The sequence below is a fragment of the Akanthomyces muscarius genome, chromosome 3 (assembly GCF_028009165.1).
Source record: "Akanthomyces muscarius strain Ve6 chromosome 3, whole genome shotgun sequence".
NCBI classification, from domain to species: Eukaryota; Fungi; Ascomycota; class Sordariomycetes; order Hypocreales; family Cordycipitaceae; genus Akanthomyces; species Akanthomyces muscarius.
In genome coordinates this window covers 1,476,949-1,502,647 of record NC_079243.1, presented here as the reverse complement: position 1 = coordinate 1,502,647, position 25,699 = coordinate 1,476,949, and the positions used below count along the sequence as shown (strand labels likewise).

General features: G+C 56.5%; 7 protein-coding genes across 7 annotated transcripts; 2 read left to right on the top strand and 5 right to left on the bottom strand.

Moving 5' to 3' along the window:
- Nucleotides 1-487: 487 nt before the first annotated feature.
- Nucleotides 488-2,682, bottom strand: LMH87_001799 (uncharacterized protein; the record flags this gene model as incomplete). The annotated part of the gene is made up of 2 exons (XM_056193136.1): nucleotides 488-2,468; nucleotides 2,675-2,682. The coding sequence occupies 2 exons, from the start codon at nucleotides 2,680-2,682 to the stop codon at nucleotides 488-490; spliced, it is 1,989 nt and encodes a 662-aa protein (XP_056050204.1).
- A 3,686-nt stretch (nucleotides 2,683-6,368) lies between these two features.
- Nucleotides 6,369-7,491, top strand: LMH87_001798 (uncharacterized protein; the record flags this gene model as incomplete). Its single annotated transcript, XM_056193135.1, has 2 exons — nucleotides 6,369-6,474; nucleotides 6,533-7,491. The coding sequence occupies 2 exons, from the start codon at nucleotides 6,369-6,371 to the stop codon at nucleotides 7,489-7,491; spliced, it is 1,065 nt and encodes a 354-aa protein (XP_056050203.1).
- An 838-nt stretch (nucleotides 7,492-8,329) lies between these two features.
- On the top strand, nucleotides 8,330-9,765 carry LMH87_001797 (uncharacterized protein; the record flags this gene model as incomplete). Its single annotated transcript, XM_056193134.1, has 3 exons — nucleotides 8,330-8,804; nucleotides 8,874-9,676; nucleotides 9,736-9,765. The coding sequence occupies 3 exons, from the start codon at nucleotides 8,330-8,332 to the stop codon at nucleotides 9,763-9,765; spliced, it is 1,308 nt and encodes a 435-aa protein (XP_056050202.1).
- A 239-nt stretch (nucleotides 9,766-10,004) lies between these two features.
- Nucleotides 10,005-10,800, bottom strand: LMH87_001796 (uncharacterized protein; the record flags this gene model as incomplete). The annotated part of the gene is made up of 2 exons (XM_056193133.1): nucleotides 10,005-10,663; nucleotides 10,737-10,800. The coding sequence occupies 2 exons, from the start codon at nucleotides 10,798-10,800 to the stop codon at nucleotides 10,005-10,007; spliced, it is 723 nt and encodes a 240-aa protein (XP_056050201.1).
- A 605-nt stretch (nucleotides 10,801-11,405) lies between these two features.
- On the bottom strand, nucleotides 11,406-14,134 carry LMH87_001795 (uncharacterized protein; the record flags this gene model as incomplete). The annotated part of the gene is made up of 4 exons (XM_056193132.1): nucleotides 11,406-12,354; nucleotides 12,403-12,444; nucleotides 12,493-13,879; nucleotides 13,936-14,134. 4 exons carry the CDS (start codon nucleotides 14,132-14,134, stop codon nucleotides 11,406-11,408), a joined length of 2,577 nt encoding a protein of 858 aa, XP_056050200.1.
- An 886-nt stretch (nucleotides 14,135-15,020) lies between these two features.
- On the bottom strand, nucleotides 15,021-16,166 carry LMH87_001794 (uncharacterized protein; the record flags this gene model as incomplete). The annotated part of the gene is made up of 1 exon (XM_056193131.1): nucleotides 15,021-16,166. One exon carries the CDS (start codon nucleotides 16,164-16,166, stop codon nucleotides 15,021-15,023), a length of 1,146 nt encoding a protein of 381 aa, XP_056050199.1.
- A 1,646-nt stretch (nucleotides 16,167-17,812) lies between these two features.
- Nucleotides 17,813-25,259, bottom strand: LMH87_001793 (uncharacterized protein; the record flags this gene model as incomplete). The annotated part of the gene is made up of 3 exons (XM_056193130.1): nucleotides 17,813-22,042; nucleotides 22,321-25,138; nucleotides 25,210-25,259. 3 exons carry the CDS (start codon nucleotides 25,257-25,259, stop codon nucleotides 17,813-17,815), a joined length of 7,098 nt encoding a protein of 2,365 aa, XP_056050198.1.
- Nucleotides 25,260-25,699: the final 440 nt, after the last annotated feature.

The window sequence follows — 25,699 nt, the reverse complement described above, 5'->3', positions numbered from 1 at the left end:
TGTACGCCAATCATGTTCACATGTAATTGACCTGGCACAAATGCCAAAGTCACAGGAAAAAGTAACACATACATTTATAGTGACTGCAATGCAATTATACCTGCCCCATCTCGTCCCCCCGCGTTCAAGTCCAGTGATTAAAATAGTTTTCCTCCCTCCAAAAATCCCAAAGCAAACAAGAAAAAAAGAGAACGCCTGAAATGCAAAAGTCGTCTTCGTGGTTGAAACCCCCTCCTTTCCTCTCCCATCCCAAAAATGCGCCTAGCGAAAAGAAAAGTACCAAGGACAAAAAGAAAAACGTGGACAAGCTCCAGGGGTTGCATCCGTAAATGGGATATGCCAGCTGTGGTCTCCGTGCGCATATAATACACAATATACATTATGAACAATGTTTGAAAGAAAATGTTCGAGAAAAAAACGACGTCGCAGGCTCGTTGTACACAATTATCCGTGGAGAGACGTGGCCATTGATGGTTGTGTTCACCTTCTAATCTTCGACAATGACGGGCGGCTGGGTTGCCGCCTCCTGGTCAGCCTCCTTGCGCAGCTCAGTCGACTCGCCGAGCTGGTTCGTATGTGCCGTAGCGTCCGTCTGCTCAGGCGGAGTGCGTGGCTCCCTGGCGGGTGCCTTGTGGTCGAATACAGGGTTGCCCTCGGCGACACCCTTCTCCTTGACGGGCGAGAGTTTTGGTACCGTGAGCGTGGTGCTGAGGACCTTGTCGACAGACGCCTGAGGCACCTCGTCCGTGGGCGAGTCTGCTTGCGAAGCGGGGATGACGCCGCCACCTATGCGGGACCAGAACATTTGCTCGCGAAGGCGGACGCTTTCCTCCCAGGCCGTCTTTTCGTGGTCCTCGTCATCGGCACGCCAGTGGCCGTCCTTGACCATGCGCAGGAAGCCGAGGAAGCCGCACGTCGAGCGTACGCGGCCGAGGCAGTAGTTGCAGAGAGGGTATCTCTGCGCCGATGGCGACTCGGTCGTGCGGAAGCGGTGGTTGCGCATATACTGCGGCTCTTTGCGGACCTCGCCACACAGCGCGCAGGGGAAAAGCTGCGGTCGGGCGGCCGGTGCATAGTTGACGTTGGTGGGAACTGGCTCAACGACGAGGGTGCCATCCGTAACGGCAGTGAGGACGCTGCGTCGGGCCAGCCATGACAGTCCAGGGGCAGAGTCGAGTCGCAGCGTGGGCTCGATATCCTCGACAACAACGCGTTTGTAGAATTTCGTCTCTTTGAGTGCAGGAATCGGCAAATGCTGGTTGGGCGTTCCTTGGGTCGAAGAGGCGGGTGTGTTGGGCGATGAAGGACCGCTGCCTGCGGATGCCGGATTTGGGAGTGACGAGGTCGAGGCGTTGGACATGTGGCCGCTAGAGGTAGACCCAGCTAGTCCGAGGCCGAGCGCGGCGAGGCCGCCCATGGAGCCAGAAGAGATGCGGCTGCCAGGGCGTTTGTGGGACTGATGCGCGAGGTTGAGAAAATCATCATAGGCACCGAGGTCGTGGCGCAGAACCGGGAGGATGAGGTGCTGGAGGCTCGTCGGGGGCGCGGGTGCGAAGAAGTCGGGCAGCGGAGAGGCCGTGGCAGAATCTGGCGGCGGTAGGCGGTCGCCGGCGACGGTGTCTAATCTCGGCAGACCTGGCGACGAGGGAGCAGTTGTGTTTGTTTGCTGGTCGTCTAGAGACATGGTTTCCATGACGCGCTTGAGCTCAGACAACTGGGTTTGCTGATTTTTAAGCAGCGCTTCAGACTCCTCGAGCTGTGCTTTTAGCAAGTCATTTTTGCGCTGGACAGCGTCCTCGCGGTCTTTGGACTCCTCCTTGGCGACAATGACCATCTTGTTAGCCTCCTCGAAGAGAGCGGTGGTCAGAGTCTCGAGCTCCTGCTCAATCCTCTTTTTGGCAGCCTCGGTGTCTAGACGCTTGGAGACTTCGGTGTCCAGCTTGACCTTCATGGCACGCTTGTCGGATTCGACGGTAGATTTGCGAATCCAGACATCACCAGCCATCATTTCACGTTGCGTCTCATTTTGGTGCTCGAGTTCACGTATGCGCCCGTGTGCGGTCTGTAGTTCCTGGCGGGTGGCGGAGAGGGTATCGTCGAGGGCGGTTTGGTGGTTGATTGCGTTGATGAGTTTTGTGCTGAGGGTGGCGATTTCGTCGCTGAGGTCGGGATGATGGCTGGGGGTATCGGAGTCGTTATCTTGGTCCTCGGCGTTGCTCACCCGGCGGCTTCGGGGATCGGGAAGAGTACTCATTTCATCGTCGAGAAAAGGCGCGGAGAGGGAGATTTTGGGTAGTTGCGAGGTCGATTTGGGCGACTTGAGCGCGAGGTGTGGTTTGGAAGAGGGAGAGGGAGGCGCTGGCTTGGTGGCCGAGACGGAAGAAAGAGAGCGAAAATGGCCACTCAGTGGGCGTCCTGATGACGGTTTGTGTGATATATGCTGCGACCAGCCGGGGACGTGTATAAAGCTGAATAGAGTTGCGCGGGCGCAGAAGGTTAGCAACCTAGTAGTGACAATATTTAAGTGGCGACAAGCAGAGAAGGCCTAGGAACAAGACAAAGGTAATGGACAGGTGAGGCGCACACGAGTCGTGGGCATGTGGTGGAGGGTGAGTGGGTGGGCTGAGACAGCCGCAGAAGTTTGTTGTTGGGATGGCGATTTTGGCAAACTTACCTATCCATGATGGATGCAACAGCTCCGGTTTAGGGTCGACGGAAGGACCAAGGATGGGAGAATTGGTCGGATCAGGAGAAGCTTGAGGATGATGGGCGTGCGGGAAATCCAGAGATTGTGGGGAAATCCGAGGCTGGCAGCTGGCCAAGGTTGAAGCAAGATGACGGCGAAGGCGAAGAGAGGAATGCAAACAAAGAGGAAGTTCGGCGGTCGGAACGGCGATGGCAGAGAATGTGGAGAGAAGACAATGGGCGTCGCAATTAGGCAGGTCGCTAGCCGGTCGGACGAGTCGGGGTACCAAGCAGGAGGAGCTGAGACGCGATAGTACCAAGAATCTGTGGTGCCACGCCGTATTCAATTGAGGCTGCAGGACCTTTTGGCGGGTCGTGACGGGTCGTGAGTGAGCCGTGAGAAAGCCAGTGAGCAGCCAGTGAGAAGACGTAATGGGTGTCGTGAAAGCGTCGCGATGAGCATGCAGCGACTATTGGCGCCAAGAGTGTCGAAAGAGGCAGCGCAGGCCGTCGGTGGAGCGAGGCACGGAGTGGGCGAAGCACGAGGGTAGCAAGTAATTTGGTCAGAGCGAATTTGGGGGGGTCGAGGCTCGGAAGGCGAATGCTTTTTTTTCTTTCGGGAGGCTTTTGCTGGCGGCAGGCTAGCAGAGCCTAGCAGGACTAGTGTATGCGTATTGTCAAGGTACAGGCAATGATGAGCAGCCGTACCACCACGAGCCCTGTGACCCAATCAGACGGTGCAATCAAGCGCTGGCAGCGTGACCGTCTCCAGTGGTGCTCGCCCGCCTAGATGGGCAGGCAAAATGGGAGCATGCAACTAAAAGCGGGAGCTAGCGAGGCGGCGTGAGCAAGCAGCGGATGATGTGATAGGAAGGTGAGCAGGTAGAAGGCAGAGGAGCGTTGCTTTGGAGGGCGAGATGGCGGCGATGCAGAGTTGAAGCCAGGGCGAGACAAAGGAGCGGCGAGGTTGGGGAAGCTGACAGTTTTGAGGGGAATCGGATTGACGACGCAGGATTTGTCAAGACAGAGAGAAGGAGGAAAAAGAAACAAGGACCGAGACAGGTTAGACGATAACTGGTAGACGGACGGACGAACGAGTCGCAGCAAAAGGAAATTAATCTGTACTGTTATTTAAAAGAGCAAGCTGGGCTGTGCAGTGATATCAGTCTGGGTGCGCTACGCTACAGGGGCGTTGTAGGGGGACTTGATGCTGCGATGGCCAAAGACAGGGGTGCAGAGCACTGCTATCAGTACTGGGTAGGTACCTACCTACCTACCTAGTCATCCTCACAGGTGCTGTAATCCACTGATTTCGACCCAGCCGTATTCGCACTGAATGAGGCCAGGGCATCCACGACAAGTCCGAACTCAGCTCGTCACTGTCTCGGTTCTGCTTCTCCCGTCTGCTTTCTCTGCTTGTCATGATGTAGTCTACCAATAGATGCAGCCTGTAACTATCCGTAGGTACGCACAAGATGACAAATACATGCTCGATGCAGTCTTCCCTTCCAACAGCGGCAGCCTGCGGCATCGTCCCGTAAGCTAAGGTAAGGTAGGTAGATACTGTTTCCGTTTCGCTGCCAGCTGGCAACCTGTAAACGCAGTATCTCGCCAGCTGCCACCAACATGGCAAACGCGAATTGCTCTTCCACTGTTGCAACACCATCTCCAGACTCTCTTCTCCAATCATACTTCTTCAACAAAGTACTACACTCGCCGCATTGCCTATGCTTGCGCACAGCAGCTTTATTCGTAACGCAGATGCATGCTCACGTCCGTCCCAAGCATTATGCTGCGTCGTTTGATCCCCCGTCTCGTCTCGTAGAATTACCGACATGGCCCCCGTCACGGCGTCACCATGCCCTCAATCCCGCAAATGTCCTCTCCCCGTCCCAACTCGCCCTTGAAGCTAACCTTGCTGGTAGACCCACGACAACCCCAGCAAACTGCTACGCACCCGCTGCACCGTCCTTGCAGCGCCTATCAAGCTGGATCCTTTCACCAGACATGTCGCTGATCGTTCGTCATTGACGCTCGCGTCCACTTGTGTCGGTTCACTCCTCTCCAGCGCGCGCACCTCTCCAGCATATCTCCCGTCCGAATGACAAGCTTTGTAAATGTTTCTTTTTACTCCAGCCGTTAATCAATTGCCATTGACAGTGGCTTACCCCACGGACCGCGGAAAAGAAGCAAACAAACAACGCAATATGCGACCGCATTACATGTGGAATACTTCCCGCACTCTTCACGCGCCGAGACATCGTGTCAATCCCTGTCGCCGCTGCCCCTGTCCCCAGCTGAGCATGACGACAACCATTGACTGGCCTTGTCTCACGCTCCACCGCACAATCATCCACAGGCTCCCATAATCGCACCACCTGCACCGCCCTGCCGTTCTTCCGTCCACGCCATCGTGCCTCTCTGCGGCCCAAGCTTGGCCCTCTCCTTCCGCTGATCACAAGTAGTTGGCTGCAAGGTACGAGCTTTGGGGCCTCGTCGCTGGCTGGCTCCCGAGGCGCCGAAAGCACTCAAGATTCGCGGAAGAGCTCTGCAGATTTGCTGCTACGCTGATCTTGCCAGTCAGCACGCTAATGGTGCATTTCCTGGCTCCGAAGCTCCCTCCGCCAGTTGGTGTAGGTTGCTGTCAATCCCGCAATCTCTGTGCCGATTGCCTTTTACCGTGCCAATATTCAGTCCGTGGCAGTACACTTCGCTACGCTCCCACCAGATATACTGCCCAAGAATTCATGACAGCCTTATACCTTGGCACATGGTTTTTGCGAGCAATTGCGCCTCTGCCTCAAACGAAGCACATTGAAATGCAGCCGTGTTCTCGATTACAAGTAAAGCAACAACCGCATTGCACAGACAAGATGGTGCGCGCCTATATAGGCAACGAGCTCGTTTCGTCCGTATCTCGAAAAGTCTTTAATTTGTTTACTTGCCAATGTGCTCGACATACGATATACAGCAGTTGCCTGGCGCAGTTACGAGCCTCTGCTCGACAGTGAGGCTGGAGGACTGCAATGTTCTCCAGCTGCCCAACCCGGATATAACAGTGCACCCCAGCAACTACCAAGGCTGCCCCAATGGCCCGTGTGAGGTTGTGACACTCTTGCTCGCACAGTGCGGCGTGTTTCCAGATGTGAACATGTTGATCAACACCGTGGGCAAACGATGTTTCCTGCCAGCGCCGGATAGCAAGGCTGCATAGGGCGCGCATCAGGTGCCAGACAACCAGCCCACCACCGCCACGGTTATATAAGCACGGTCGACTCTTTCAGCTTGATCAATCATTCACTTGTCACAAAAACACAGCTTTGCCATTTTACTGCCATGCCTTTGTAATTTATATCTCTACCGATATTATATCACCGGTCCCCCGTGTCACGTGGACCATCTTTGAGTTTGATCATTCATCTCTCAGCGTAGTTCGTCCGAGGCACCGCCTAAGTAGCCGCTCAACCACTGAAGCACTTGTCGCTAACAGCCGAGGCCCATACAACCGCGATTGTCGACTTATCAGAGTCAGGAACAATTTCAACTTCTTTCATTATCCAGATTTTATCACACATTCGGTCAGAACGCTTGCATATACGCATCAGCCCGCATCGCCCTTCTGTAGGCATCTGAAAATCTGTCCCGCAGGCAGCATCGCCTTGGTGATACATACCCACGACGCCATGGCTCCCGCAGATCTCGTCCAATTTCGTGACGCTGTCAGGCTTGAGGAATTGGATGAAAAAACATTCAAAGTCAACTTCAACCCGCAATACTGTGTAGGCAATGGTATGTCATCTCGCTCCTCTCGGCCAAGCCCGGATCGCAGCGGCTAACAGCCATCGAGTTGTCAACGGGGGCTACAGTGCATCTTGTATGGCCATCGCCGCTTCCAAATACACCTCAAAGCGTGGTCAGCCGCACTTGGTTACTTCACAATACATCTTTCCCGATCGTTGCTCTACCGGCCAGGCCGTCATTGTCGTAGAGGATGTCAAGAAGGGCAAGATGCTGTCCAACATTCAGGTCAGCGTATGGCAAGGCGCCCTCCTCGAATCGGCGCCCTGGTTCGATCGTGAAAAGTCGCGCCGGCCGCTGCTCGCCAATATGGTGTTTGCCAACATGGACGACTTTGACCCCTCCATGACTCTCCCGACTGCCTACAAAACGCACGCCGAGCTAGCTGGCACGTCTCTGCCCGACCCCGACTTTGCACGGCTGCTTCAAGACAACCGCGACGACAACTGGACCCTCAGCGTCCCGCCCGGCGACTGGAGCAAAGACGCTGCCAGCCTGCCCAGCAAGGCCATGTACGTTCCCAAGAAGGGCCTCTTCACGCCCGGCGTCTTTGACATGTGGGTGCGTCTCCAGACGGACGAGAAGCTCACCCAGCAGGTGCTGCCCTACGTCGCCGACTTGCTGCCGTACGAGATGGAGCGCTACCTCTTTGCACCCGAGGTCAAGGAGCTGGTAGAACAGATGAAGAAACAGGAGGACGAGGATAAGGCCAAGGCGACGCCGCCCAAGGGAGACAGCGGCAGCACGGTGGCTCAGAAGCCTGGCAAGACGCAACCGTATTGGTTCGCCACGCTGGCGCTGAATCTGGAGACCAAGGAGCTTTTGCCGGAAGAGGGCGTCGAGTGGCTGCACGTGCGCCTCCTAGCCAAGCAGCTGTCGGGAGGAAAATTCGATCAGGGTATTGAAATTCGAGACCAGTCGGGGGACCTGATTATGCTTGGGCACATGGTCTCGCTGGCGCTCAAGTTTGAGCGCAACACGACGGGTCGTACCAAGTCGGCATTGTAGAGCGCGCGCGACTCGACATGCATATAATATAGCAATTTTAGAATTTACAAGCTTGTGTTATTCGTAGAGGATGCCTGTTGAAGGAAAATATTGGCTCACATCAACCCCAACTACTCTCCATTGTAGAGATCGCAACCGAGAGATGATTGCGCTACCCTGTATTAAACGTGAGGGGACGAGCGACCCATTAGCCACCTGTGGGCCGGAGAATGTTGATCGTGTATTTTCAAAAGAGAAAAAATGATATTTTTGCTTGAAGCTAGGACATTTTGTTTGAGTTGTGGCAGAGTTGGTGTCAATGTGCCTGATACCATCAACGCGGACAATTCCGTGCTACGACATCGATCGTCGGGCGGCGACGTCACGGGAACAACGACATCGGAAAACTCAACACATACACTTACTAAAGAATATCTTCAGACAGCCTCCAAAGCCCGTAAGCCTTGAACGTTCTTCATGCACCAGTTGTAGAAATGCACCCTTTCATATTGGCGTGCTTTTCGTGTTGTCGTACACTGGGAATACTACTGCAGCTCCATCAATGACTGCAGAATTGCTTCTCTGTGTCTGATAACAGAATCGAGCTTGCACATAGTTGTGATTTGCCCTTTAAAATGGTCACGAGGCCCTCTACCTGTTACATCACCCGGAACGGCTCGGGAGCGCGGACGACTCCGGCAGGCTCCGTACCTCCACATCCTTCCCAGACTTATACTCTAAATTTAGGAACTCGGGAGCCTCTCGCCGAAAACCCTGCCCCTTTCAATCAACTCTCTTACCACCACTCACTGCATCAGTTTGACTCTTCTCACCAGGAGAACCAAAATCTCACTTTTCCATGGCGGCATTGTCCACGCACAGCCTCAAAGTCATCGTCGTCGGCGCCGGCCCGGCCGGTCTCTGCGCCGCCGCGGCGCTGCGCCAGCACGGCCACGCCGTCACGGTCCTCGAGCGCCAGCGCGGCCTGCAGAGCCAGGGCAACGCGCTCGTCATCCAGCCTGCCGCGGTCAAGGCGCTATCGCACCTGCGCGGCGCGCACGCGGCGCTCGACGCCGTCAGCGTGCGCAGCGACCGGCTGTGCTACTGGTCGTACCGCGGCGACGCGCCGTTTGCGACGACGGACCTGCTTGACAGGCGCTTCGAGACGGACAGGCCCTCGGTGCAGCGCGTGCTGTATGAATTGGCGGTGGCGGACGGCGTCGAGGTGCAGTTTGGCCGGAATATCGAGCATGTGGAGGACCAGGGCCACAAGGCGACTCTACGGACCAGTGATGGTCAAGTACTCGAAGGCGATGTCATAGTCGCTGCGGACGGTCAGCATCACCGCAGCTTCCAAAACAGTCTTAAACGGACCGTACATGCTAAATTATGCTCATGAACAGGAATCAAGTCTCGAGTGCGGGCATGTCTCTTCCCCCAGCGCAACACCGACCCCATCCCCCTTCGCGAGTCCATCTTCCTCGCCACCCTGCCCGTCTCGCAGCTCCAGGCCAACCCCGACCTCGCAGGGTGGCTCGCCCCCGGGACCACGCACGGCACCCTCGGCCCGGGCCGCTTCGTCCTCAGCCGGCCGCTGCACGGCGGGCAGTACGGCGTGCAGTTCATCGACGTCGACCACGCGGACCCGGGCCCCGTCGACGGCACCTGGAACGCGCCCGCCGACGTGTCGCGCCTGCGCGCTCTCTTTGCCGACTTTAACCCCATCACGCGCGCGTGCCTGCGCGAGATTGAGCGTGCGGAAAAGTGGCAGATTGCTGTCGGCCCGGCGCTCGACACCTGGCGGAGCGGAAACGGCGGGCGCGTCGTGCTGCTTGGCGACGCGGCGCACGCCATGATCCCGCATGCCGCGCAAGGCCTGAGCCAGGGCATCGAGGACGGCATCAGCCTCGCGCGGATGCTGAGCGGCGGCGGCGGCGGCGGCGGCGGCGCGAGTGTTGGGGCGGTGACGGAGGCCTGGGAGAGGATGCGCAAGCCCCGCGCGGAGCTGTTTGTGCAGCGGTCGATGAACAACGCTCGGCTGCGCAGCCTGCCGGATGGCGCGGCGCAGGCCGCGCGCGACGAGCAAATCGTGCGCTCGGCCGGGAGGAAGCCGCAGGACGCCAGGGACGTCAAGATGGACATGGGTGCGGATCAGAATAGTCCCGAGTTTATGAAGTGGGTGAGGGAGTATGATGTTGTGGCAGAGGTACGCAAAGTCTGATGATTCTATACGACATATATGGTAGGAATGCTGACAAGGAATAGGCCGAGAGAACCATGAAGGATATATTGTAAACAAGTGAAGTACTGCGTATGCATTCTATTCAGCGCTTGTAGCATTGTGAACGAAGTAAATGTTGCGCAATGTCATGCTCGTAGCCTGGACGTGGCATGTGGCTTTAGCCGGGAGTAGAGCTCTGGAGCAGAGCAAAAGCCAAGGAGATTCATTGTAAACAAAACAGAAGTCTTGCGGCTCCGTACACTTTTAAAGTAAATGGTCTGAGATGCATCAAAACATGCAACTCTACTGGGTATCATTTCTTCTCAGAAGAGTTGTGCTCCATGTCCTTGGTGGACCAGACGCTCTTGTTGCCCTCGTGTGGAAAACCAATGTCACTCGGGACCGGCTTCCCCAGAAACTCACACAAAGGACCCCAGCCATCTTTGGGGTTAAAAACGAGCACATCGCCCTCTGTCCTGTGCGCCTTGGCAGCCTCGCGGATCTCCTTTTGGTACTTGCGCCAGTACGCCCGCCCGTGGGTCTCAAAGTCGTCGTTCCATAACCACGTGTGATAGCCCATGCGAAGATTGTATTTCTGCTCCTCCAGCTCGCTCTGCGTACCCGTCTTTAGCCTGTCCTCGCGTCTGGCCTGCTCCTCCCTGTGGGCGAGGACCAGGGTCCTCTTCATCGAATCAACCCAGGCATCCTCGTCCCGCTCGGTAATCAGGACCTTGGCCTTGGGGTATGCGTGGATCAGGTCGATGCCAAAAATGGCGGACGGGACGTCGGAGTTGCCGCCTGGGTAGTCTTTGAGCATGGGTTCAAAGTCGACCGCAGTGAGGAGAGTGTCCGGGTGTTTGATCTTGCGCTCAATCAAGCCGGACCACATTGGGTAATGGGTCGGGTTGTTGGGGACTTCGCTCATGTGGTAGACTGGAGGATGTCCTAGTAGCCGCAACGCTTCCGTCAAGGCTATAAAGGTTGTACTTGTTAGAGGAGCAGCTGAAATGCGAGACTACTGCAGCCAGGCGTCACACGAACATACTCTGTGTACCGGTCCTCGGCAGACCTAGGATGAGAATCATGTCGCTTTCGGAATGCTGCGCCATGCTTTCTGCTGCGGTGTGTTGAATAAATGTAAAATTGGAGACCTCCGGAGAGTGTTTATGTTCATATTCTGAGAGCCGACTCTCTTTGATATGACGCGACAATGAGTGGTGGGCAATGACTGAGATGGCAACGTTGAGTGGGCGGCGCGGGGTTCTTGTAGGACTCGCGAGGCTGGCGGACCATTTATGGCACTCGGTGGCGTAACACCAGTACTGCTGCGTAAGCCCTACAAACTAGGCTGGGGAAGTCTTCTTCGGCGAGCGAAACAGGAATCCTCAGGCGGAGCGCAACGTTTCTTTCAGGAAGGAGGAGTAGGCGTATCTTCACGTATGTCAATGCCGACGCAGGCCATCCGTTAAGGCTGGGCGACGACGGGCAGACGAGGCCCATGTCTTGAGTTACAATGCAGCTCGAAACAAAGGTGACTTAACTTTAAATTCAATTGTCCCATGTTTTAGCCCCATAGGCTTTATAATTCTTCTTATTACTTCTCATTTTTATTTCTCGTCTTTCTCGTTGTCCTCACTAGTGTAAACTAGATGTACCTGATGTATTGTCCTTCAGTATACCTCAACTAAGATGAGCTACTCCGTTAGACCTTGACTCAGCTCTCACAGTGACTCGTCACGTCAAAGGTAAAAGTCTCTGTCAGAGACAAGTCGGCAGCCTTTGCTAGCGATTTGCTCGTCGCATTGTACGCATGGCAGTCAAGCATAGGAGCGTCCCAAAGAGTCACCAGCTGCACCTTGACGCCTGGGCTGTACCCAAACGAACCCGAGGAAGTAAGCGTGCCATTTTCATACGCAAACTCAATGGCGCTCGTCTCGGCTGGAGCCACAGAATCACCATCATCCAGATACAGCCTACCGCTCGCTTTTCCATCTTTATCTGGCGCAATGAGGAGCTCAAAGCCATTCTTGCGCAGCTCCGTCGTCGTACACGCACCCTTGACTCGCATCGGGATGATGCTCCCACCGCGGACATGCACTGGAATCTCGTCATATGCAATATTCTCCCGCGTGACCTGCTTCCCGCCGCCCTGCACCTGCAGTCCGGTGTCAAAGTCGTAGAACAAGTCATCCGGCATGTAAAACGTCACTGACGTGTCGTTGGGTGTCGTGACTGGGCTGACCATGAAGGCCTCGCCAAAGAAGAACTGCAGGTCAATCGCGGCCGTGGCGGGATCGTGCGGGTACTGCCACACCAGCGGCGAAAGCATCGGAAATCCCGTCTGGTGCTGCGTGTGCAGATTGGTGTACATGTAGTCGAGGAGCCGGTAGCGAAGGTCAATGGCCTTGCGCGCCGCGGCGGCGACCTCGGGCCACAGGTAAAACTCCTGGTGCGGCGCCGAAATGTCGGCGTGGTTGCGGTAAAAGGGGTTCCAGGCACCGAGCGTCGCCCAGCGCTGGCAGAGGATGGGATTGGTCGCGTAGTTGAAGCCGCAGACGTCGGAGCCGACCATGGGCGTCTGGTACATGGCGACGTGCTGGATCATTTGGACGATTTGCAGGCGGTAATCATCATCGTTGGAGCGGTTATCACCAAACCAATGACTGCTTCCATTAGCATCATGTTGGTGTGCCCAGAAAGACATGACTTACCCGGTTCTACGTCCGTCACCGATCAAGGACGAACGGGTAATGCTACTGCTGTTAGCTTGTCTGGGTGTTGACCAGCAAATGACCACTTACATCAACGGTCTGCGTCCAGGGCGACGCTGAAGCAAGGTCTGGCGGCTGACTCGGCCCATCATGCTGCCAAACAGATTATGTACATCGTACTCGACCAAGCCATTCGCATGCTGCAGATACGTCGGCATACTCTGTCCGCTCAAGCCGTTGAAGAAGGGCTTGATGTCGTACTTCGGCGTCAGCAAGTCACGATCCGGCAGACCCATGTGCTTGCCCTTGGCTTCTTCTCGTCTAACCAGCTCCGACGATGGCGTACTATCCGATACACCCCTGGCTGCTGCGGCCTGAGGATTGCATGGGATGTCGCAGAAATTCGCCGGCTCATTCATGTCGATCCACAAGCCGTCGATATCCACGCCCGTATCCTTGTTGAAAAAGCTTTCAAACTGCGCGTTCCAGAAATCCTGCACATTCGGCGCGAACCAGTCCGGGAATCCGCTCGGGCCAGCCCAGACCACACCTGTCCACACACTGCCATTCGACTCCTTCATCAGCGTGTCCATCTTGACGCCGTCGTTGTACGGCTTGTAGTCGCGGCGGGCCACGGCCGGGTCCACCATCATCATGTAGTGCTGGTTGTTCGCGTGCAGCTTGTCCACCAAGGCACGGACTTTATCTAGTGGGTAGTTGACGGGGTCAAGGGAAAAGATGGCGCGGCCATCCATGTAGTCAATGTCATTCCACATTGTCTCGAGGGGAATGTTAGCCTTGCTGTAGTTGGCGACCACCTCGGCCGTCTCGTCGATAGACTTGTAGCCGTACTTGCACTGGTGGAAGCCAAAGCCCCAGTAGGGCATGAGGGCCGGCTTGCCGACGACATCGGCGAACTGCAGCGACAGGTCTTTGGGCGAGGGGCCGGCCAGGAAGTAAAAGTCGAACACGCCGCCGACGGTGTTGTATTCGAGGTAGGATCCGTTGGCGTCCTTGTCAATGTTGATGCGCATCGCATTGATGTTGCGCAAGAAGACGGCGTGCGTGCCCCGGCTGCCGCGGTGGTCGTAATACAGAGGGTACGCGCCGTACAAGTTTGTATTCGGCGGCATGAACGGCTGGCCTGAATTCCAAATAGCATGCGAGTAGCCTGTCGAGTGACGGAACGGGTCGGCGCTCTCGCCGAGGCCGTAGATGTTGGGGTCATCGGGCAGCGCGGTGCGCAGATAGAGGTACTGCGACTCGAAAACTAAGCTGTGACCAGTGGTGTCAAAAAGGACCTCACCGGAGGACTTTCGAGTGACTTTGAACGAAAAGGGGGATGCGTTGTATGTAAACTTCAAGTCGGATGTGGCCTCGTCGGCGGAGCCATCTGCCTTCGGGGCGCTGAGGAGGTCTTCAGGAATCTGAAAGACATCCTCAGCCTCGTCGTAAACTTTAACATGAAGACGAGATTCTGAAGATGTGGTCAGCATTCGAATTCGGCTACACGTTGGGTGTAGTTGGACTCACTGGTCTGGTATTCAACCTGTAGCTTGAGCTTCGGCAAGTCCTCGCCGTATACATCACAGTTCTTGCCACTCAGGCGCAATTGAGCTGTCAGTGTGTTGCCATTATCCTCTGCAGCAACAACGTGATAGCCTGGGCAGTCCGCGGCCCAGCCTTGCGCAAAAAGGCCTGCTGCTACAATTAATCCTGTAACAAATCGCATGCTGGAAATTGTCTCAAGGGCACAATGTCGCACAGCCTGCTTTCCAAGACAGTCTCGGGTCATCGCTGACGACCTACCTATTTATAAGCCAGATTCTTAGCGTTGCTTGTGATGCAATGCTATGGCATTTGGCTACTACAGACATCGTTGCCTGTCCAAGGCAAATGTAGCGCCGACTAACAGCTGCAATGCGACCCTAGTCGGCGGTTTCGCGGCCTAACAAGGGACAAGATCCGTCTGATGCTGCATTACATCACAGGCTTCCCCGCATGACTGTAAACAAAGCCTGAACCTTTTGGGTTGAATTGAATAACTGACGTTACATGAAAACACACAAGAAAACAAGCCGCGGTCATGTCGTTTGCGATCTATCTGAGAGGAGTTTAATGCTAGTTCACAAAATCGTTGCGCCCGTGTCACCACTATTCTTACAAGTGTCTAGTTGGTATTGCACTGTAAACGATTTTTAGCTGAACAAGCTACTTTTAGTCTCATGTATTCGACTGCAGTCTGACTTACATCATTGGTAGGGTTAGCGGCAGGCAAGTGCCTCGAGCGCCTGCATCGTTCGACGCGGGGTCAATGTTACCCAATCTCTACAGTCAGCCAATATCTTGTGATGCCCAAGAACCACGGTTGGCGGAGTTGCTTCTGCGCCTACCATGCTCCTCGGTAACACGGCATTGCCTCGAACATAAACCTGGCAGCTACACATGCTGACCGAAGCTAAAACCTAGAGTCAAGTTTTTGCGATCGATTCATCACATTTCATCACCACGGACGCCCCCGTCAATTTGTGCTGTAAATATGTATTTGCGACGTAGCTTTCTCTTCGAGAAATACGATTATATGTTCTGGTATATGCTGACATGTACAAACCTCTTGCTTAGGCAGAGTTGGCCCATCCCATTCTAGGACCGTCATCACCATTCTCAAAAACAACATACGCGCCCGTCATCGCAGGCGAGCCAAAGGTTGGCGCGCTATCACCAGCGTCAGTGAGGGTGAGGCTGTAGCTTCCGTCGCTGTCCTTCTTCTTCAGGTGCGCGCCCGGCACGGTAATGATGGCGTCGCCGATGCCAAAGGAAAAGTCAGGCAGGACCGTCCGCGCGGTGATGTCGCCGGCGGGCACCTTCTTCTTCCAGGCGTTGTAGGCCTTGGTGGGCACATCAAAGGCGGAGTTGCCCGTGTCGACGATGCCGCTGTACTCTAAGGACACAAAGTCGCCGTCGCCGATCTGGTAGCCGGTCGCGGTGATATTCCAGAAGCCTTGCGACGAGTCCACCTCGGTGTAGCTGAGGTTGCCCGTGTACCTGGAGTCGTCGACGAAGCCGAAGCCAAAGGTGCCGTCGGCATTGTGCTTGAGGTCGACGGTGAAGACGGGCTCGTCGAGGTGCGGCATGAGGTTGGAGAAGAGCGTCTTCTGCTGCGGCGAGGCCGAGTTGAGACTGTCGAAGCCGAAGCCGATAATGCCAGAAAGGGGGACGCCAAGGATGCTGGAGCCGTCCTCGATGGGGCTGACTTCCGTGGCGGACTCGACGCCCTGGTTGGCGACGGTGGCACCGGCAATCGAGACGGTGTCCTTGTAAATGGTGCCCTTGGCGCCGGAGCCGTCCAGGTAGCCAATGTCCCACTTACCGTTCTTGACGAGCGTCGCGGTGCTGCTCTCAGAGTGGTTCCACTGTGCCTGGCCGGGATCAATGTCGCCTTGGGCGTCGGCACCAAAGAGCCAGAGGTCGCTGGAGCCCGTGTCAAAGAGCAGGTTCAGCGTCTGCGAAGGAGTGCCGACCAGGAGCTCGGCGTAGTACTCTGCGTCAGGGCGCGACTTGCTGTTGTAGGCGGGCGTGGTGCCGCTGCCGTCGTCGCGGGCCCCGAGGCTGGGCACGCGGGCGCCGCGCTGGAAGTTCTCGTTGTACTTGAGGTTGACGCTGAAGCGGCCCTTTTCGCCCGCAAAGTTGACAGAGGGGACGATAGGGACCGCCGCGGCGCTGGCCAACGAGGCGTAGGCGAGGATGGACTTGAGAAGGACCATCTTTGCAGAATGGGAGCTATTCCGTCAAAGAGATGAGAAGGTGTTACTGGGCTCAGACTGGCTTGGAAGAGATTGAGATGCTGCGACAGTCTAATCCCCAGGAGAGCAGCCAACACCATGGTCTTTTATATTGAGAAGCGCCCGCAAGCCAAAAGACAACCGTGCCATCACAAAGAGCTTGAGCCATTGCGCCATGACCACGGCAATCCGTGGGGAAGATGACATCGGACGCCCGTGACTGTCGCCAGCTTCCCAAATCAAAGCGAGCCTTGACCCAAGTGAGCAGCTGGGAGTTATCCGAGGTGCGTCCCGCCGGACCAACTCACGCGTTGGCCCCCATTGAGCTGCTGTAAGAGGGCTAGCCGTTGCATGGAGAACATGGCGCGAACTCTGTGCCTTACTTAACTCCCACGTTTCGGCAACGCTGGGGGGGCCTAGTCAGGCAGCCCGAGGTGACTCGCGCATTTTTTACCTTCCCTATTGGGCGGGCATTCAAGGTTCTGCTTTGCCCTGCGGAGTCAAGGCGATAGCGTCGTTGGGGTCGGGGCAATCTTATGGGGGAGCTGGAAAGTCTAATCCGGCCTCGCAAAGACCCTTGGGAACGAGCACCAGTTGATTCACCAAATAACGCACCGCGAATGCCGATTGGTATGCAGAACGAACCGTCGTCTTGTTCCGTCTTTTAAGAACGAGACATGTCTATAAGCAGTGAAATCTTCTAATCCCATCGTATTTACACTGTTCGACATTGTCCAACTAAGCCTCCGACCGACTCGGTAGTTTGCTTGTCTGGTGCTACACCAACAACGCTAAGGAAAGACCTCGCTTCTTTGGCCGTGCGCAGAAAAACGAGCCCGGCATACGGAGTAAGACCGATGCAGATCAGCAAGCAAACCACTCCGGCGGAGTAGTTATGCTGCTCGAGAGTTTGGCTCAAGACGCGCCTCCGAAGCCGCTCATACCTTCTCACCGGCTCCCGCAGGATTTTCCGGGGAAAGCGGCTCCCCAACAGCCCAACTCGGGCTACGTCAAGGCTAAAGTCGGCAGGTGACACTTGGGCTCCCGGGCAAATGATGCCGGATGGATGGGAAGAAAAGGAGGCCAGTACCTGGAGTGAACTGCTGTTTCGTCGGCTGCGCTGAACAACCACTGCAGCCCAATTTGCTCACCGGTAACGCACTTCTGACGCGGCTTCTGTGCAGTTTCCCTGGGGTCTCCAACAGCTAATCTGCCCGATGCCAAGGCTGGAATCTGCGGGCTGCACTTGGCGCCTGGCAGAAACATGGGACGATGGGCAGAGAAGAATCATCTGAAATACTGCTCGTAGCAAGCTGCTCAGCAAACACATAGACCTGAATTGCACACTAATCTGGAGTCTCATTTCTTATCAACAAGTGTACTCGATATCAGGCTCTGCTATTCAGCCTACAGCAAAAAGCAATCTCAACGAAAAGCCAAGCAGGAAATAATAGCTCAAGCAAACGCTATGCAAGTAGCCTCAAAGTGAAGAGAGAGAAAAAGTAAAGTGGTATCCAAACGAGACAGTCGCCTCATACTCAAAGAAAAATAATAATATAAGATGAAATGCAACAAATTAAATAACACACAAAATGATCGGACGCATATACATATATAGACAAATTTCTCTACTCCTGCCACTCACCAAAACCAGGCTCTCCATACGGATTCCATTCCTGGCCCGGGTAGCTTGTCGCCGTCATCTTGGGATTCTCCTCCTCCGGGTCGTACGCAATCTTTTCCTCCTGGCCATCGATGCGCAGTGTGCGCTTCCGCGCTTCCGCCGTGTCTTCCAGCTCCGCAAAGTGTTCCGTCGCTGCCGTGATTGTATTGGTCGTCTTGCTCAGCTTGGCCTGCTTCTCCAGCGAGTCGTCCGAGACGTGGCCTTTGCTCTCGCCCGTCAGATCACTAGTCAACGTAGCGGGGATAATAATGGCTTCGTCAGGGACAGCAGCAGCGCCGTTTCTGGGGCTAGCGACATCAGAGCCAGACCCTGCCGGGGGCGATGCTTTGGCTGTAGAAACGTGTGGCTCGTTGTCTGGGGAAGCGGGTGACACGACAGCCTGCAGCTGCTTGTGGCTAACAGCAGGCGAATGCTCAGATTTCGGAGAGGGTCCGTGTCTGCCGCTGTCGTTGGAGACTTGGCTGACGCGGTTACTGTTCGACGGACCGAGGCTGGTGCGGCCCTCGTCGGGGTGAAGGTGATGGACCTGCAAGTCCTTGTGGGCATCCTGTTGTGCCAGCGCCTCTCTGGTAAGTGCCGCGTGAGGACTACGGGGCTCGTCGGAGACGGGGCTCATAGCCATGCTTCCGCTGCGCTGTGTAGTGGAAGCAGGGCTAAGAAGCTCGCTCCCAGTCGCAGATGGCCGATGGGAGTGATACTCATGAGGGTGCGATTCGGTTTGAGTCTCGGGCTGTGGAGGCCGAGGAGGAGACTGAACCTGCGCCGCTGCAGCCCCATTGCCCTGCTGCTGGTTGTCATCGACAGCAGAGTACGTCTGGTAGTGGTTGGGATGGGTTTGCTGCTGCTGATAAGGCGTTTGATGCTGCGAGTGTTGGCATCCAACATTATACATGCTGGGTACTTGCGAGCTGCCGTGGCCGTACACAGCAGTATAGCCCTGAGGAATCGGGACTGCACCGTATTGAGGCTCGGTCTGCGGCTGCTGGTGCTGCTGGTGCTGGTGCTGCTGCATATACACGGGCACCTGCTGCTGAGGGGGACCTTGCCCAGGATGGAACCCCTGACACATGTGCATCTGTTGAGGCGGCATTTGTTGATGCTGCATGTACTGATGAGACATCTGCTGTGGTTGACCCACGGCAGGTTGGCCTTGATTCCTGGCATGCAGATGAGAAGCTGTTGAATCCTGTCCTGCGTGGGCAGCTGACGGCGCAGCTCCTTGCTGTTGCGCCTCAGCCGACCCTTGCTGCTTCGACAATCTCTTGAACGCATTAAAGAGCTTGTCACCAGGTGCCGGCTTGTCTCCCCTTTCACTCTTGCTGTTCGGGGACGGCTGGCTCATGCTCGCCATTTGGCCCGCCATCTTAGTCTTGAGGCCTTTCCATCCCTTGGACGATGCAGCAGCCCCCTGAGCCTGCGACACGGGCTGGCTGAGACTAGGCTGCATGTACCGCTGCGGCTGTTGCTGCTGCTGATTAGCGTACTGAGCAAGCTGCTGTGTACGCTGGCCGTATTGAGCGCCAGGAGACGACTGGCCCATGCTCTGACCATGACCAGGTCCCGTGAGCGAGCGACGAGGATCCCCGGGGTGCTGGAAGGATTGTCCCTGCGAGTATCCCTGAGCTCCGGCGGAGAGGGGCCCCGTGCCGAGCATTCTGTTGTTCTGAGTAAAGTATCCTCCAGGACTATTCGGATATTGAGCAGTGGGAGTCTGCTGCTGTGAATTGAGGCGTGGACCGTCTGTCACAATGCTCGGCGTCATCTGACTGATGTTGGTGTCCTGACGGGTCATGTCGCCAATCTCATCGTCGCCACGAGAAGTCACCGAGGGCGTCACATCAGAAGGCTTGCGAATGTTTTCGGCATAATCCGTCTCCGAGTCCGAGATTTCGGATGGCGCAACAGGGTCGTCGCGTTTGGCGCTTGCTATGGCAGGAAGCGGCAGGTGACCAGCATCATGAGCAATAGCGGCGCGGCTGGCGATCGATTCACCCGCGTCAGCCTTGGCCTCGCTGCTCGTCACAGTTGTAGAAGTAGGAGGCCGGTTCATGCCCCAGTTGCTTTCCCCGGCGGCAAAAAGCGGCTGGGAGCGATCCAAGAACTGGTCGGGCAGAATAGGGGCGGCAGCACCGCCGCGGTGCGGTGCTGGAAAGCCATCGGCAGGGTGCGCCTGAGGAGGCGCGGCAGGGATATTTTGAGGCAGATCTTTGGGAGGCATGCCTCCCACGTCTTTGGGCGGCGGCGGAGACTGCTGCTCGTGTTGCTGGCCCTTATTGCCAGCCAACGTCGAGAGCAGGTTGGAGAACGAAGCACGACGGCTGTGCTCGGGAGCAGCAGAATCCATCTGGCCAGCAAAACCCCCGCGGTCGTTGTTGCGGAAGGGAGTGCTTGAAAACATTCCGCTGCGGCCGATTTGTCCCTGACTGCTACCGGCGCTCTGGGTCGGCTCAAGCGACATGCCAGACGAGGGGCGGTCTTGATTCGGTCTCTGGAAAGCCTTGGTAAATGCAGAGAAGCGCTTCTTCTTTGGCGTAAGCTGTGGCTCGTCATCAGTCACCTGTTGGTTGACAAAGCCTGACGCAGGTGCGTTAGCTGATCCTCCTTTGTTGGCACCAAAACCAGCCATCACACCACCAAACATAGATCGCTTCCGCGTGGAGCCTACGTCTTCCACGGAGGACGCAGGAAATGTCTCGGTCTGAGAGCGCTGAAGCGCGTTGAAGCTCTGTCGAGGCCGCCCCTGGTCCACAGACGTGCGTCCAGTCAGCGTGTTGAGGAAGCTAGAGCGGCGCTTTTTGCGGTCCGTCATCTCTTCTGTGCCAAAGCTCGATTCAGAGGCTCCGTCAGTATGCATATCAACGGGGGGCCGGTTCTCCGTAAACGAATTCTTTCGGTCGCGCGAGGTGGCACGCGCAATCTTGTCGCCAATCTCTTTAAAGATGCCCGAGTTTCGCTTGGCGCGGCCTCTCTCCTCAGTTGGCGGACCGACGCCCGGAATCGAGTACTCATTGATGCTGTGGCGCGGGTTCACTACCTCCTCGTAGTAGGGCTGCTGAGTCGTTTGTTGCTGCGGAGGCTCTTGACCAGGCTGCGGCGCAAAGAGGCCGGGCCAGCGCTGGGCAGACGAGGGCGGGACATCGGGGGTACGTTGTCGCATGCCTGCCGGCACTGGCGGCGGAGCCATTGCTGCCGAGTTTCCAGTTTCCTTGTCGAAGCCGTAGCCCATGGGCGGAGAGATGGGACTGTGGCCGGAGCGATTCTTTGCCTGGTGCAGGGGCTCGGCCAAGTGACTCTCCTCGAGCTTCCAGGGACCGGATTGCCCAGGATGCATCAACATAGGTGGTTGTGCCGGCTGGCGCATGGGCTGTGCCTGTGGTGGATGTACCGTTGCGGGTTGCCTTGCGAGTCTTTCTGGAGAGTGCTCAGGGGAGACTGGCTGGTGCTGCACAATAACGCTATCCTTGTCAAGAGCAGGGAAAGATGGACCTGCCGGTGTCACGGCTGGCTGCTCGCGATGCGGTTGTTGAGCGGCTTCTGCTTGCCTCACAGCGTTTTCCATCACATCACTTGTAGGCAGGTCAGGAACATCATTGCCTTCCTCTTCGTCTATGGGAAAGCGCTCCGCAGCACGACGCGCCTTGGATTTCAAGCCAAAAGTCGAAGATCTGCGAATGGGCGGCAACCCGACAAAAGAAGATTGTCTCTTGGGGAAATCCCCAGATTCATCAGGCTGTGCGAGCATGCCTACTCCACTGTCTTCAGCAGCGGTGGGCGGCACGGCCGGAGCCCCTGCGCTGAAAGGACCATGCGTAGTCTCAGTCGGGACAATGCGAATTTGGCTAGACGAAGGGACATGGGAAGTTGTCGGTGCTGCGGTGGGCAGGCTAGCGGTCGCGAGTGCGTTGTCACGAGCCGCTGGTTGTGTCTGGACAGGCGGGAGAGACTTATCTGGAGACGCCTCACGCAGCAACGGCGAAACAGGTTCTGGTTCGGGGATCTGAGGCGCGATCGTCACGCTGGGTCTCGGAGCAGCGGGATACTCTTCTTCAGGATGCTGAGAATGCCCTGGGTCCCTGGGAGAGAATTCAGTACGTAGTTTGTTACTGAGAACGGCCCAGGAACCGGAGCGGTCGTGCCTGGTTTTGGCCTGCACTGGCGGTGGGTGTGTGTCGCCCTATCGAGAAGAACAGTTAATATCAAATCGTTTCACACGTATGGTTTAATGATATAGTGAGAAGGGGGTTGCAGGCCCAGGATAATAGTTCTCATCGTCATATTCCTATCTCAAACACCCACAGCGTTATGAAACGCAGTGATGCAGAAATCCACTTGAAACATTATTCATAAATCAATACAGAGTTAAAGAAATATCCATCCTGCCTGAGGGAAGATTGAAGGAAACGGCCCACTCACTATGAGCTGGGTGGAAAGAAAAAAGCATTAGTGAAATACCTTGTCCCCGCGCAGTTTATTCTTGCCCTTGCTGAAGAGTCCTTTGCCCATTTTACCCGCCGACTGCATAAGCTCCTTGCTCTTGGTTCCGATTTGGTTTCCAGAATGGCCAAATGTGCTGCCGCTTGCGTTGGACGGCATGGTGATGCCACCGATGCGGCGACCTGGCGATGAGCCGCTACCAGGGGTGCTGGCGTTCAAGTACTGCTGGTAGTAAGGCTGCTGCGCCGGTGCCTGAGCCCCGGCGGGTGCTCCAGCAGGGACAGCGGCAGATGGCTGATACGAGTTGAAGCTTTTGGAGTGGTGTTCTGGGTGATCTTGGTGAAGACCTTTGAGCCACTTATCGAGCCCTATATCCATGACGGCAAAAGCGACTCTTGTCTCGTTGAACTTGGCAACTCTTTCGGAAGAGTTGTTCAATGCGACAATGTCTTTGAACTGCGTGACACTCGCGCCCGAACTTTTCGGCATACTCAAGACGGGAGCTGGTGCTGGGTCGGACAGTCTCAGAGCGGGATGTTCATCATGGGGCGCAGAGCCCTCATTCGACGCCGTTGCAGAGAGACCTTTTTCGTCCGCGAGGGAGAGACGCTTAGACTCCTGTGAGTTGCTGTCGGTGGCAGCGACGGCTGGGATACTGGCTGCATTAGGATCAGGAGCTTCAGACGCACGAGATGTTAATTCTGGCTGTGCCTTGGGTTCAGCAGGAGCCACGGCCGCTGCAGCAACAGCTAGAGCCGGAGCCGCGATGGGAGCGGGCACAGATGGAGAGGCGGTGGCGGTGGCGGGCGTAGGTGTTGAAGCCACGACGGCAGCGGGCGTAGATGGTGAAATGGTGGCACCGGCGGGCGCGGCACTGGCAGCTGTTGGTGGCTGCTTGGATGCATCTTCGGCCTCCCATGAAAATCTGCGGCGAAGGTCCGCGCTTACAGGAGAGACTATCAATACTTCCGGATGCTGTTGAGCAGAAGTAGACTTGGACACCTGTGACACAGTAGGCGACGCTGAAGACTGGCTGGTCGACACCCGAGGCGTGGCTTCAGTAGCGGCTGCTGAATTCACGGCTGGCAAAGGTGCCGCTGGCTTGGCTTCTTCGATAGGCTTCCAAGGCTCTGGTGCTTTGGCAATAGGCGTTTCTGGTGTAGCCGCTGCAACCGCTTGTGTGGCCTCTTCCGGCACGATGCTCATTGTTTTCGTTTGAGGCTGCACCGGCTGAGCAGGAACCTTTGGTGCCGTGTCCGTGTCTTCCCAGTAGCTATCGTAGTCTTGCAGGGTATAGGTGCTGTCTCTAGCATGGCCTTGGGACCCTTTTCTGCCGCTGTCGGCCGGTCCAGTCTCGCTGCCCTCTCGGCTGGGCTGACTTGGAGAGTTGAGCGTCTTGATTATCTCGTCTCTAAGCGCATCGCTCTCCTTTACGGGCGAGGACGTGTCTGTGCCGAATGTCGGTTCGCGCTGGAGAGGGGGCGGTGGTTCGAACGCTCGTACCGGGCTTTCGTCTTTGCGAACATTGAGAGGTTTCGTAGGTGTAATTTCAGTCGCAGAAGCAGCCGAATGAGAGCTCGATGCTGTATCGGTGGATGATCTCGCTGCGACTTGCTTGGCGGGGTCAGCTGCTGGCTTGGACTCCGCAGGCGTAAGTGGCACCACTGGCTCAGTGTTCGTGGCTGTGACGGCCGGAGGCTGATATACAGTTGGTGCCATGATTTCGTGCTGGATAGGAGCATCCTCCATGGCGGCCGGGGCAGCAGGAGTGGCTTGAGTCTTGTCCGTGGCAGCCTTCGAAGCCTCTGCAGGTGAGGCGCTCTCCTCGTATGTCGTAGGCTTATCCACTTTTAATTCTGGTGCCACCTTGGGGACCTCGGGAATGTTTTGCTCAGCGATTTGCTCCGAGGACAAGGTCGAGGAGAAACCACTGGAGAAGAAGTCGGCGCCAAAGACAGACATGCGAGCAAGATCCGGGAGCTTGGGGCTGGTGGACAGACGCTTGGCATCCTCGCTGGTCGTGTTAGGGGCAGCGTCGCGACTGGGCGTCACGAATTCCGACACTCGCGGTTCCGCTCGGGGCGAGGTGACAAGTGGCTGCTGTGGCGCTTGGCTCAGCGTAGGCTTCGTCAGATCCTGGTAGATACTGGTGTGGCTATCGGTGCGCGGCGCAGGAATTGGCGCAGTTGGTGGCTGAGGCTTAACAGGCTGAGCAGCTGTTCTTGCTGGCGATGCCGATGTCTGCTTAGACAGGCTGGATCCATAGTCGGCGCTCGGGCGCGAGCTTTCGGACGATCCGCGGCTCTTTTCGTCTTCCATGCGTCGGTAGATGTCCGATGGCCGAACAAAGGGCAGAGGCTTGCCCGCCGTAGCAGCCTGCGGAGTGTTTGAGGGGAGACTGTCGGGCGGCGAGCGAGGCGACAGCGGGTACGTCGAGGACGCACTCTGCGGCGCAAAGCCACCAGCAGACGGCGGTGCAGCAGAGCTCGGATGAGCGGGCAGGGGGGTATTGGACTCCTGGCGAGGCTGCGCGGTGGCAGGAGGAGGGGCTCGCGATTGTGGTGGCGGATAGGGCTGGTGTTGTTGAGCCGGCTGCGGCTGCGGCGGTGGGTTGGTTTGGATATGTAGTGACGGAACATGGGGAGCGCCTGGGGGAGCACCGTACTGAGGGCCGTGAGGCGACAGAGGCAGAGGCGGCGCTACCTCGTCGTCGTCGTACTCGTCAGCGCCCCAGTCATCTCCGTCGTAGTTTTGCGACTTGGCCTCGACCCATTTCTTCGTCTTTTGGCGGCTGACGTTGACCTGGTAGTTGTTGTTGGAAGCCGAAGAGCCGGAGCTGAGAAGAACCTGTTAGCCACATTTCGAGGGGACCTCGCAAGCCAAAGCCGTAGATGCGCTGGTACATACAGAGAGGGCTGGCCACGGCCGTCTGGTCTGCTATAGGAGCCTTGGTCCATGTTGCAGGGCCGAACAATGCGCAGATGGTCTATCTCTTCATGCTCGTGCTGAAGCTAGCTCTGCTGTGGTTTTTGAGCGCGGGCAAATGTGGCTCGCTCACCGACGGTTGCGCGTCGTGCGAAGCTGTCGACGGTGGGTCGGGCAATGACAAAGGGGGTATAGCAAGCGGTGGTGTTACAAGGCAAGCGGCCGCGTAAAAATGCAGGCAAGGTTATAATGAAATAAAGAATGGCAGCGCGTAGCAACACGACGCAAAGCAAGAGAGAAAATTAGGTGCCCGGGTATGAGGATGGGAGAAGTCTGAGCGACGTGGACGATGTGGTGGTGTCTTGTTAGCACCAGTAGTAAGCCATGGAGGTGGGCAGCCAAGTGTGGCGCTGCCGAGATTGTTGGAGGCTGGAATGCCGAGAGGTTTGATAGGGGAGAGGTTGTAGAGCAT